We start from the raw sequence: 11420 nt of genomic DNA, 5'->3' as shown, positions 1-11420 counted from the left end.
CTCACCTTCCATGTTCAAAAGAACTAGTCAGAAATTTCTAGTCCCTTTCTAATCGCAGAGACCCTTTCTGCCTTCGACAGGAATGTGAGACCTCTTAAAGGAAAACCTCCCCTCCCTAAAAAGCCCCTCAGAAAGAAGGTCCTGGATTCCTCCCCCACTCCTACGCTTCTCCCCCCCTCCCCCTTCACCCAGTCTCCTCCACCTATCCATGACTCTGCCGGAAGGGTAAGATTTTCCTCTCCAGATGAAAACTGGAGGGAGCCCGAGGAGGTGAGAGGACCTAGGTGGACAGTTTCAGGGCTCTAGCGAAGTGGAGAGTTGCGAGGGGGGAGGGGCAGCGGCTTATCTCGCAGGAGGGGGGAGCTCACTCCAAACAGCTAATGCGCTGGCGTGTGAAAGCCCCTCAATTAGCACTAATGATGCAATCAGGGAGGGAGGAGGAGGGACCAGAAGTTCAGATCGAGTCAGCACCAACTTACACACAAGGCACACACATTCCCTTCCTGGGACACAGTAGCCCCCTTCAAGACACGCAGATGTCCACACTCCACAGACGGATGTGCGTGGACACTAAAGCACTCGGTGCCTACGGTTCCAAATCCCCTACTGGCGGGACAGAGATCGGAGATCTCGGAGATGGGGGTGGAGCTCGTCTGTTTAGATATAGGGATTCGAGGACAAGGCAAATCAGAAAGTCCTGGGAGAAGGCATTTGAACAGATCCTCTCTGAAAGCTCATGATTAACTCGGAGACCACAGTCCACACCCCTCGCGCTCTCGCAGGTGCCGGGCCGCCTTCCCGAGACCGCCGCCCTTCACCACACCCAGAACCCGGGCTGTCCCAGACCAGCCTCTCCCGCAGAAGGCGGGACCCCTGAACCCTCCCCCGCGCCCCCCAGGAGGCAGCCGTGCACCCTGATGACCTGAGGGATGGTGGTTCATCCCTCGGAACCCGTTACCCACCGGCCTCGCCCCTCCACCTCCCCGCACCCTGCCGGCCAGCTCTGCTTTCGTCCTTCGGGTCCCGTTATCCTGCCTCGCCTCGGGCTTGGAACCCATGCCCGCCGCTCGCCGCCGCCCCCCTCCCCTGCTCCTCCGCTCCCCGGCCTGAGCTCTGGGGCCGCGCGCTGGGCAGGGCCGGAGCCGCCTCCGCGCCGCTTCCCAGGCCGGGCTGGCCGCGGGAGGAGGTCCCACTGTCAGTCAGCGGGGAAGGCCGGCCCGGGCGGCCGGAGGGGGCGGCGCTGAGGACGGGCTCGGCCGGGCGCTGGGAGGCGCTGGCGGAGGGGCGGGCGGGCGAGCGGGGGCGGGAGGGGGTGGCTCCGGGCCTTATAAGCGGCGGGGGCAGGGCGGGAGGGAGGCAAGTGTCAGGCCGATGTGCCGCCCGCCGGGGGCCGGGGTCGGGGCTGCCCGGGCCATGCGCGCGGGCTGGGCAGGGGGCCGGCGCGGCGCGAAGCGGAGTCGCCTCGGAGCCTGAGCCGCCCGGGGCCGGGGCCGGGGAACCGCGCGCGGCCGGCCGGGGGGAGGGGAGCGATGCGGCGCCGGCGGGCGGTCGTGGCCGCGGGTTTCTGTGCCTCCTTCCTGCTGGGCTCCGTTCTCAACGTGCTCTTCGCACCGGGCTCGGAGCCTCCGAGGCCAGGCCAGTCCCCGGGACCCTCGGCAGCCCCGGGCCCGGGCCGTCGCGGGGGCCGTGGGGAGCTAGCCCGGCAGATCCGGGCGCGCTACGAGGAGGTGCAGCGCTATTCCCGCGGGGGCCCCGGGCCGGGAGCTGGGCGGCCGGAGCGGAGGCGCCTGATGGACCTGGCTCCGGGAGGGCCGGGCCTGCAGCGTCCCCGGCCCCCGCGGGCCCGGCCCCCTCCCGACGGCGCTCCGGGCTGGCCCCCTGCTCCTGGCCCGGGCTCCCCGGGTCCGGGCCCGCGCCTGGGCTGCGCCGCTCTCCGCAACGTGTCTGGCGCGCAGTACGTGGGCTCGGGCTACACTAAGGCTGTATACCGGGTCCGCCTGCCCAGCGGCGCCGCGGTGGCGCTTAAAGCAGTGGACTTCAGCGGCCACGATCTGGGCAGCTGCGTGCGGGAGTTCGGGGCGCGAAGGGGCTGCTATCGCCTGGCGGCCCACAAGCTGCTCAAGGAGATGGTGCTGCTGGAGCGGCTGCGGCACCCCAACGTGCTGCAGGTACGAGAGTTGGGTTCCGGGATGAGGGGGCTGGCTGGTCACTCTGGAAGACCACTTGGTCTTACAGAGTTAAGTCACGAGGCGTCAAAGACCGAGTCCCGTTTGCAGCTAGGTGCAGAGCCCAGATTAGGGCACTACTGAGCATCATCACCTTGCCTGCCTCTACCCAACTTGCACACATCCCTTAAAGACAGGCAAGAGCAGGAAGGGCCCCAACTGGTAGTAGGGCAGTGAGTAAGGAGTTATGACAACATAGGACCCCGCCGCTGGCTAAAGCTGACGGTTGAACACCATATTATTCTCTCCAGTCATAGTGACCTCAAGCCCAGCTTCAGTCAGCTCCCAGCTGCAGTAACAGGATCCCCCATATTGGCAGAGGCTGAGCCCCACTTTTTTCAAAGTCCAGTAACATGTCTGCCTTTGGAGACGGTGGGAAGAGTTGACCAGAGACCCACCGGTGTCTAACTTGATTCTCAGAGAGTCGCTCATTCCTTACTCCGCTCACAGGTCATTGGAAGGGATCAAGGAGGCCAGAAAATCCACAGCCTTTCCCAGAAGTGACCAGGGGCTTCCCTGGGACTTGAAGTGGGTCCAACTGAAGCACGGGGAAGCCTCAGGGTCTTTGGTCAGAAGACTTAAGTTCTGCTAGTCGGAATACCACTCTTCTAAATGTTATTAGCCAAGAGAGGAGAAGGTTCAAAAAGCCAGATGCATACCTTTCTAGTAGGAGACTCTTCCTGTTCATTGGGGACACAGGCAGGAAGAATGAGGCCACCCACCAACCCCCCCAACCCTGACCCTCACGCTGTCCCCCAAACTCTGACCCTCACGCTGTCCCTCCAAGATTTAGAACGGGCCTTCACAATGCCAGCACTAGCCAAACACAGACCACTTCCTCTCTCTGAGGGCTCTGCCTGCACTCTGCCTAGGGTAAGACATAGGCTCCCTTTGCATATGTCTGAGCCGACAGATATATGACTGACAGCTCTTGGCCAGCTGGCATAGGTGTGCACAGAGTCCCCAGCTGTGATTCCTGCCCATGCCACCCACCTCACATCCCCTCAGATTCACCGTTCTGCACGCCAAGAACTGACCAGAAACTCAGCGGTCCCTCCATTTTCTGAGAAATGAGAAGGGGGCCCCAGGCCTGGAGGGAGCTGTGGGCTATACAGAATAGAAGAGTCCAGAATTCTACTTGTACTCCCCGTGGCTCCAAGTCTCCCTAGGACATGTCTTCCCTCCACCACCACCCCCGCCCCCAGTCCTGGTCAGACACTTGTGACAAGCTCTGTAAAGGCCCTAGGCCCTGCATTGGTCCCAGGCAGCTCTCCGTTGTGTGTGTTTATGTCCAGCTGTATAGCTAACACTGACTGGGGCCAAAGGGAATGAGCAGCTGGTTACGTGGCCATTCTCACTGGGAGGATCTTATTTTCTTTTCCTCTTCTGGGTCCTTGGGAACTTTCTGGAAACCCTGTGGTGCTAGCCAGATTCTGCAGAGGTGGAGAGGCCTTGAGTGACTTTACTGGATCTTCAGTGTTCTTTAATTGTTCAAGGCCCTTTCACAGGTCAGGTTTGGCACTCGGTGGACTTTCCTATGCCGCTGGAATTCCTACCTCACTGGCCTCACTAAGCATTTCGACAAGTATCCAGCTAGACGCCCACCCAAACCCACAGACAGGTCCCCCTCTGTAATGTCCCCTTCTAATAACGAGGGCACCAGAGAAAGACAAGACGCTAGAAGAGAACATATTTCATTTCACCCATGCCCTCACCAGCATGGCATCTCCTGGAATTGGTTGTGATGCCTCAAGTCTGAGGTTGGAGTTAGGTCACCTAGAACAGAAGTAATCAGGGTCCTAGCGGAAAATGGAAGTCCCTGTTGTGTCTTGGGAACTGCTTTGAGGGTGAGGTTCCCACTTATTCTCCGACTCCCAGGTCATGTCCCTCTGCCTTCTTCAGTTCTGCCACCCCTGTAACCAACACAGCCTGTTGCAGGTCGTCCTGCCCAAGAGGCCTCAGAGCTGCGTGCCAGGAACTAGAGGTCACGTTGTTTTGATACCTCCTGATCACTGAAAATTTCAAAACCGTTTGACTGGTTGCCGAGCGAGGACTTTCTGAAGTATCCCAGGCCCCGGACCCCTTCCCCCTCTCTGGACAGTCTGAAGTTATGCTGTAGGCTCTGCTGGTGAATGTAGGGCAGCCTCAGAGGTCCACTGTGCTCTTCCCAGCACAGGTTCTGGTGACTGGGGGACTGCCTGCGGGGGTCTAACTTGGACCCTCTTATCCTCTACATACACTCTCCTCAGAGGATAGATGCCTCTGTAGTCCGGGGTCAGAGGGCACAAGAATCTTCCCTCTCTGAAGCCCACCATCCTGGGACCTCAGGCCTCCGATGGGCCCCCAGGCCTGCCTGGGCCACAGATTCTGACCATGCTGGAGTATTTTTCTCTTCCCCAAAGAACAAAAGATGCAACTGCAGGGCTCAGCCTTATGCTTCCTGGGGTGTATGTGGGGGGGGGGGGCTAATGGTGTCTTTTTATTTTTTCCTGAGGAGTGTTGATTAATACCTCGTTAACAGTGCATTTAACGACCTCCGAGTGTTTAATAACCTTCAGAAGTTTCCCACAAAGGCTCAGACTGGAGCAAGAAAATGAGAACCAGGCCCCAGGGTTGCTCTCTTTACCTACTCCAAAGCCCATCCTGAGTCTGGGGCCTCCTTGGGCTGACTGGGGGTATGGAAGGAGAGAGGAAAAGAGGGTACCTAGGACAGCCCCTGGACCTGCACGCCACAGCCCAAGTAACCTGGGAGACTGACACGGAGTCTAGCTTCTCTGATGGGGCCGGATTGGGACTGCTGGGGCAAGAGTGGGTCTTTGGGACAAGCAGGGCAGCTGGGGAGGGTGAGGATGCTGGCACGAGGAGCTGCTGTGTGCTGGCATATTTAGGCCGTGGGCTCCCTGGCCTCCATCTCAACCCTCCACCGCAGAGGTCTTTGCTTTCCCTTGTATGGCTTGGACAACCCGGCCTTTGTGCTCGCGCTCGGTAGGGTGCTGGCTGTTTGGAGCCCATTGTAAGCCAGAGCTACGCAGTGTGTTGGGAGACCTGTGAGAATGCTGATGGGGGTGTCAGTGGCGAAGGGTTTCCCCTGCGCTTCCTCCTGGACAGCTGGGTGGTTCCGAGAAGTGTGCAACACCTGAACGATCATCCAGCCCCAAACAGACCTTCCCTGAGAACCGTGCTTCACTGTGTCCCCATTTATGCCCCTCTTCAGATGTGCCTCTGGGCTCCGGAAAGTTGAGATGGTAGAGAAATGGACCCAGTTTGGAGTAGGGGAGGGTATCAGATAATCATTTACTGGCCCGTGTCCTAGGAGAGGAACCAGATTGTGGAACCGTGGTAACATCCGTTCAAATCCTAGCTCCTCTGTTGATTAGCTTTGTGACCTGTTTAAACCACGTAACCTCCCTTGAGTCAATTTCCCTGCTCCAAATCAGACATAATGATAGTAGCCATGCACCATAGGGTGATTGTAAGAATTGGAAGACTGGCAAGATGGCTCAATAGGTAACAGGGTGTGTGGAAATGTGTGCCACCAAGTCTGATGGCCTGAGTTCACTCCCTAGAACCCACACTGGAAGAAGAAAGCTGACTCCTGAAAGTCGCCCTCTGACCTGAGCACACACTCGTACGTACCATACACACCACAATAATGATAAGTTAAAGTTTAAAAATACGAACTTGATTATGCACATAGTATATTTAGCACAGTGCCTGCTGCATGGTGGCCTAGCCTGCCTATCTCCCTGACTAACGAGAGGCAAGAAGCTGTTGCCACCAAAACAGAAGAAACTAAGGCTTCAGAAACAGAGGCCAAACTTCCCAGGAAACACTGTTCTCCACCAGCTGGAGCTAAAGCAAAGGCGGTGGGAAGGCCTCAAGGGCAGAGGGTGGGGCCTCATGATAGTCCAATCTTTCTCTGTCCCTGTCTCTACCCTGTGGCCTAATGACCTGCCCTGGATTTCCCCCAGCTCTATGGCTATTGCTACCAGGACAGTGAGGACATCCCGGACACACTGACCACCATCACAGAGCTGGGCGCCCCCGTGGAAATGATCCAGCTGTTACAGACTTCCTGGGAAGACCGATTTCGAGTAAGACTGTGCTTTTCATTGGGACAATTCTCCCTTAGAAGGCAGCCTCCCAGCACAGCCTAGACATTTCTCCACCAGGGAGGGAGGAGGAGCACAGGCTGGCTCAACCATGGGCTAAAGGGCAGGGCGGGGGAGAGAGGGAGTTGAGAAAGAGGATCCTGGTGTTCTCTACAGCGGAGGTGCACATGCGCACACTCCTGCCGCTCTTTCGCTTGTAATCCATGCCATGTGCATGCTTAGTCCAGCCAAGGGTCAGCTGAAGAACAGTGACCTTTCCAAGGCCCTGACCTCATCCTTTGTGTTCTACTGGGACCTGAAAAAAAGAAAGGCTAATTTCCAAGCTAAATCTAGAACCTGGGGGTCCAGTAGGCCTGACCCAACCTATGTATCTGTCTTCAGATCTGCCTCAGCCTCGGCCGCCTCCTCCACCACCTGGCCCACTCCCCTCTGGGCTCAGTCACTCTGCTTGACTTCCGCCCTCGGCAGTTTGTGCTAGTGGACGGTGAGCTGAAGGTGACGGACCTGGATGATGCCCGCGTGGAGGAGACACCGTGCTCTACTGTGGCTGACTGCACCCTCGAGTTTCCAGCCAGGAACTTCACCCTGCCCTGCTCGGCCCAGGGCTGGTGTGAGGGCATGAATGAGAAACGGAACCTCTACAATGCCTACAGGTGACGACCCTACATTTTGGGACTCCAGCCAAGGAGGGACTGGCAGGGCAAGAGCCCCATGGGGGCCAGAAGGCCAAACAGGGAGAATAACCTTGACCAGGGGAAGCCACAGGGGCCCAGTCAAGAGAGGAAAGGGTGGCTGTGGAGCTAAAAATAGCTCTAAGGAGAGCCGGGTCGGAGGGGCAGCTGGAGGCTTCTTAAAATAGTGTCACATTCAGGGCCCAGGGCTGCCAGGACTGGCACGTCCCTTCTCCACCCTAGCTCCTGACCTTTACAAAGCTTCTCATGGCTGAGAAGCCCCAGCTATGGGGATACTCCACTGCTGGGGTCAGACAGAGGGCAGTGTGGCCTGGAAGATGAGGAAGGGCAAAGAAAGGGGCCTCCGGTCCCAGTTTGGTCCCAAGTTAGCTGTAGGCACAGCTGGGCCCAACCCCATGCCTCACTGAGTTGAGCCCCTGGGATAATGCGGACGTGCCTGGTTCCTGTGTGAGGGGTCAGGTCCCAGGCCACATCGAAGTCTATACCTAGTGGAAGTGAAAGGGAAGGACATGTCTCCAAAGGCTGGGCCCCTGAGCCCCTGTTCCCTCTCTGCCGCAGGTTCTTCTTCACATACCTCCTGCCCCATAGTGCCCCTCCTTCCCTCCGGCCTCTGCTGGATACCATCGTGAATGCCACAGGTAAGCCTCAGGGCCTGTCTGCTTCCCTTCACTGCCATTGCCTTATCAGACACGGGTGACGAGAATGACCCTAGGCAGTGTGAAGTCTGGGACCGTTATATTCTAAGACAGCATTCTGTGGTAAAGGCCCTCCCTAGCCACCAGACTTCGGGCCCAAGCCCCGGCTGCGGAGGAACAGTAGCTAGCTTCCCATGGGGAGGGCCAGGAGCCGGGGTATGCCTTGACAGCTACATGCACTCTGCAGGAGAGCTCACCTGGGGGGTGGATGAGACCCTGGCCCAGCTGGAGATGGTGCTGCATCTTTACCGGAGTGGGCAGTACCTGCAGAACTCCACAAGCAGCAGTGGCGGTGAGTGACCTCCTTGGGGATCCAGGGGCTGGGCCCGTGGGAGCAGGTGTAAGAGTGAGTGACCTCCACCCATGGGCTATGGCTTACCCTCCACTCTCGGGGCTCATCTGCATCATAGACAGTGGAACTTTGACTTTGAAGTCCCAGCCCCAGCTGAGCTAGAACAGCTGTCATTCTGCCTTTCTATTAGTGGCTTCAAACCCCTTCATGAACCGTATGTGAGACTTACCCCTGGCGCCTCAGTTTCCTCATCCATGAATTGGGTTCAAAATATTCACCTAGCAAAATTCTTAAGGGGATTAAATAGCCTGCAAGGTGTGTAAAAGCAATTAGCACAGTTCCCATTACACAGCTGGAACACAATACACATTTGCTTCTCTTTCCATCCTCTACACTCCTGGGGCTCAGAGGGGAGCTGGAGGAGGGGGCAGCCTACTCTGAAACCAGCCAATAAGGTCCTCCTCCCAGGGATGGGGAGAGGTACAGCTACTGTTACAGGCAGTGGTCCTTCTACAGAAGCCTTAGGGTTTAGCAGTGGTGGGCAGGGGGGCAAGGGGTGGGTTGCCTCGGTTTTCAAGGAGGCCTGGCCAGCCTTAGGGGTGGGGGAGCCCTCGTTAGCCCTGTAAATAAAGTTTAACGAGGTGAACAATGGCTGCCTCTGTCCCCGAGGACTCCGTTTATGGGGCCATAAATCACAGGCAACCCTGCCTGGACTTTGGTCTAGTCCCTGGCAGGAGAAGGAGGCAGGAGGGTGGGGTGGCCAGAGGCCCAGGGCTTCTGCTTTATCAGTCAGCGACTGGGACTCCCAGGGCCTTGGGAAAGACCAGGCTCGCTCTCAGCCTCTGGTAGAGCTTTTGCACTTGCTGAATCTCCGGGGCTCTGCACCTCAGGGAGACCTCAACCCTTCTCAAACACTTCAACCCTGAATTGTAGCATTTTGTGTTGTTCCACATGCCACTTAACCTTCACACTCCTTTCCCAGGGTCCCAGGCCTCTCGCTGATATCAGGACCAAGTATGTCTCAGGGGCTCTGAACCCTTGCAACACATGGGTAGGACTGGAATCTAGTCAAGAATCCTTAGGCCCCACCGCAGGTCTTCCTACATCAGAATCTACATTTTAATCATATTGCATGGAAATACATACGTATCATGATATTTGAGAAGCCCTGTTCTAGATAATTAAAATGACCCGATCTCAGAACCCAGCTTAGACAGCTGATATCCCTGAGTATGCCCTGGCCCACATGGGCCCCCATATATCCTGTGATGTCTAAACTAGCTACATGGCCTTAAATCGAAGAGATGTGTATGTCCTAAAATTCAAGTCTGTGCCCGGCTGTAAAGCGAGCCTGATCAGCTCTGGCTGCCTTCATTTCCATTCTGGATGCACCGGCCTGCATATGAGTGGTCCTCAGCCGTCGCCCCTAGGCACACCGTTCTCACTTTCCCCCCTCCGTCCTTTAGAGTACCAGCGCATTCCAGATAGTACCATCACCCAGGAGGACTATCGCTGCTGGCCATCCTACCACCATGGCGGCTGCCTCCTGTCTGTGTTCAACCTGGCTGAGGCTGTAGATGTGTGTGAGAGCCATGTTCAGTGTCGTGCCTTTGTGGTCACCAACCAGACCACCTGGACAGGTGAGTCAGAGGGAGGGGGTGTCCCAAAGGAGTGGCTAGACTGCTCCAAAGGATGGGAAAGGTAGAGGGACTCCTTCAGAAAAGCCAAAGGGAAGACAGAGATGGTGAGAGAGATGTGTGTATGAGTCCTTCAAGGTAGCCACTTTATAGAGAGTGGCCCTGCCCCCGCAAGAGACAATTAACCAGACCTGTAACCTCTCATCTTTGCCCCTAGGTCGGAAACTGGTCTTTTTTAAGGCTGGATGGAGCCAAGTGGTCCCTGATGCCAGCAAGACCACATATGTGAAGGCGTCTGGCTGACTGATTGTGGGCTCAGCTGACCATCTGGCATCTTTGCCAGCTGGACTTGCCTGCTGCGGGGGTAACTTGCACTCAAGATGTCGCGTTATCACCTGGGAAGCCCTGCAGACAAAACTGTCATCCCAGACCAACTGATGTGACCAGGACAAACGTGCAATATGCAAAGATGTTAAAATGTGAGTTTGCCAGCCTAGGTCTGAGACTGTTGCTCCCGGCCTGGGCATCACTGGTTGGGAGCTGACTGCCTCTCCAGAGCTCTGGGCTACGAGTGGGGCTCAGGCTAGTCTTAACTGGGACCGTTCCAGGGGCAGCCCCATCGCTGCATTCATGGTTTGAGAATGTAGCCAGAATGCTGCTGCTGCTGCTGCTGCTGCTGCTGCTGCTGCTGCTGCTGCTGCTGCTGCATCAGCCACAGTGGGCAGGAGCTGCATGGGGACAATCAGCCACAGAGCGTGTTCTCAGCGCAACTCCAACAGGGGAGCTGTGGGATGGATGCTCCAAGCTGTTGCGTGAACCAGTACCCGGGAAGGCTGTCTCTGGCCTCTCCCTAGAGGTTGCTCCTAAGCCAGCCCAGAGGTCATGGGCAGTGGTGCACACGTCCACATGAGCTGAGACTAGGGTGGAAGAGCAGATTGCATTTGAGCCAGGACCTGGGATGGGGGTAGGGTCGGAGCCTTTCTGCCTCATTTGCTTTCAGTGAAAGCCACCAAGCAGCCAAAACCGGGCCCTCCCCTTCCTGGAGTTTGCATTTCCAGAAGCTTTTGTACTTCTTGTTCATTAAATTGTTTATTTTTGTAAAAAAAAAATAATCAATTAATAAAATGATGTTTCATGACAAATATTCTCCTCAGTCATGAGTTCTTAAGAAGCTCTTTACTCGGCCCCAGTTATGTCTGTAGTGCATCTGACTAGTGCTGTATGTCTAAGGGGATGCTGACTCTGAGGAGTACAGCCTCGGAAGCAAACACTGAACATGTCATGCTGTGTTTTCAGACTCTTCTCCTGTGCTACCCATGTCCTGGGTGAACCTCCATGTCAGATTTCGAACAAAGACACGGATGTCTTTCCCCAAGGAGGTTCTCATTTGAACACATTTTGACTTTCTGTACACGAAACCTTAACCCAAGAGGGTCAACCTTATAATGGGATGCTTGCTATCTTTATTATTGACAGCTGGAGACTGTCAATTAAGAGAGGAGGGGGTAGCCTAACAACCTACAAGCAGTCTGGCTTTCCCTGGTGCATCATCACCACTGCCCACCACAAGTTCATAGCATTTTTTCTCTTTCAGAGCCTTTCTCTAAGCAGGAAATGTGTGGAGAATGGAGAGACGGAAGAGTCTATGGAGCTGCCAGTTTTTATGGATTTGCAAGAACAATCTAGCAGGGACGTGTGGATATCCAAAGCAAAATGGCAAACTCGGGGTGGAGGGGAGATCCAGGTTAGTTAGAAAACGGGTCCTTT

General features: G+C 56.3%; 1 protein-coding gene across 1 annotated transcript; it reads left to right on the top strand.

Annotated features, from left to right (window-relative positions):
• Window positions 1–1514: 1514 nt before the first annotated feature.
• Pkdcc (protein kinase domain containing, cytoplasmic) lies at window positions 1515–10795 on the top strand. The gene is made up of 7 exons (XM_048416169.3): window positions 1515–2168; window positions 6197–6319; window positions 6719–6990; window positions 7588–7667; window positions 7912–8016; window positions 9483–9656; window positions 9871–10795. The coding sequence occupies exons 1-7, from the start codon at window positions 1530–1532 to the stop codon at window positions 9954–9956; spliced, it is 1479 nt and encodes a 492-aa protein (XP_048272126.3). The 5' UTR covers window positions 1515–1529; the 3' UTR covers window positions 9957–10795.
• The last annotated feature ends 625 nt before the right edge of the window (window positions 10796–11420 follow it).

This window comes from Myodes glareolus, chromosome 6, assembly GCF_982192425.1.
Source record: "Myodes glareolus chromosome 6, mMyoGla1.1, whole genome shotgun sequence".
Lineage (NCBI taxonomy): Eukaryota > Metazoa > Chordata > Mammalia > Rodentia > Cricetidae > Myodes > Myodes glareolus.
This window is presented reverse-complemented; position numbering and strand designations above follow the sequence as displayed.

Bases quoted from the DNA above. Each gene is read 5' to 3' on its own strand.
- Pkdcc (XM_048416169.3), top strand. From the start codon at position 1,530: ATGCGGCGCCGGCGGGCGGTCGTGGCCGCGGGTTTCTGTGCCTCCTTC. The intron at 2,169-6,196 runs GTACGAGAGTTG...GATTTCCCCCAG, and splicing joins GGCACCCCAACGTGCTGCAG to CTCTATGGCTATTGCTACCA. The intron at 7,668-7,911 runs GTAAGCCTCAGG...TGCACTCTGCAG, and splicing joins TACCATCGTGAATGCCACAG to GAGAGCTCACCTGGGGGGTG.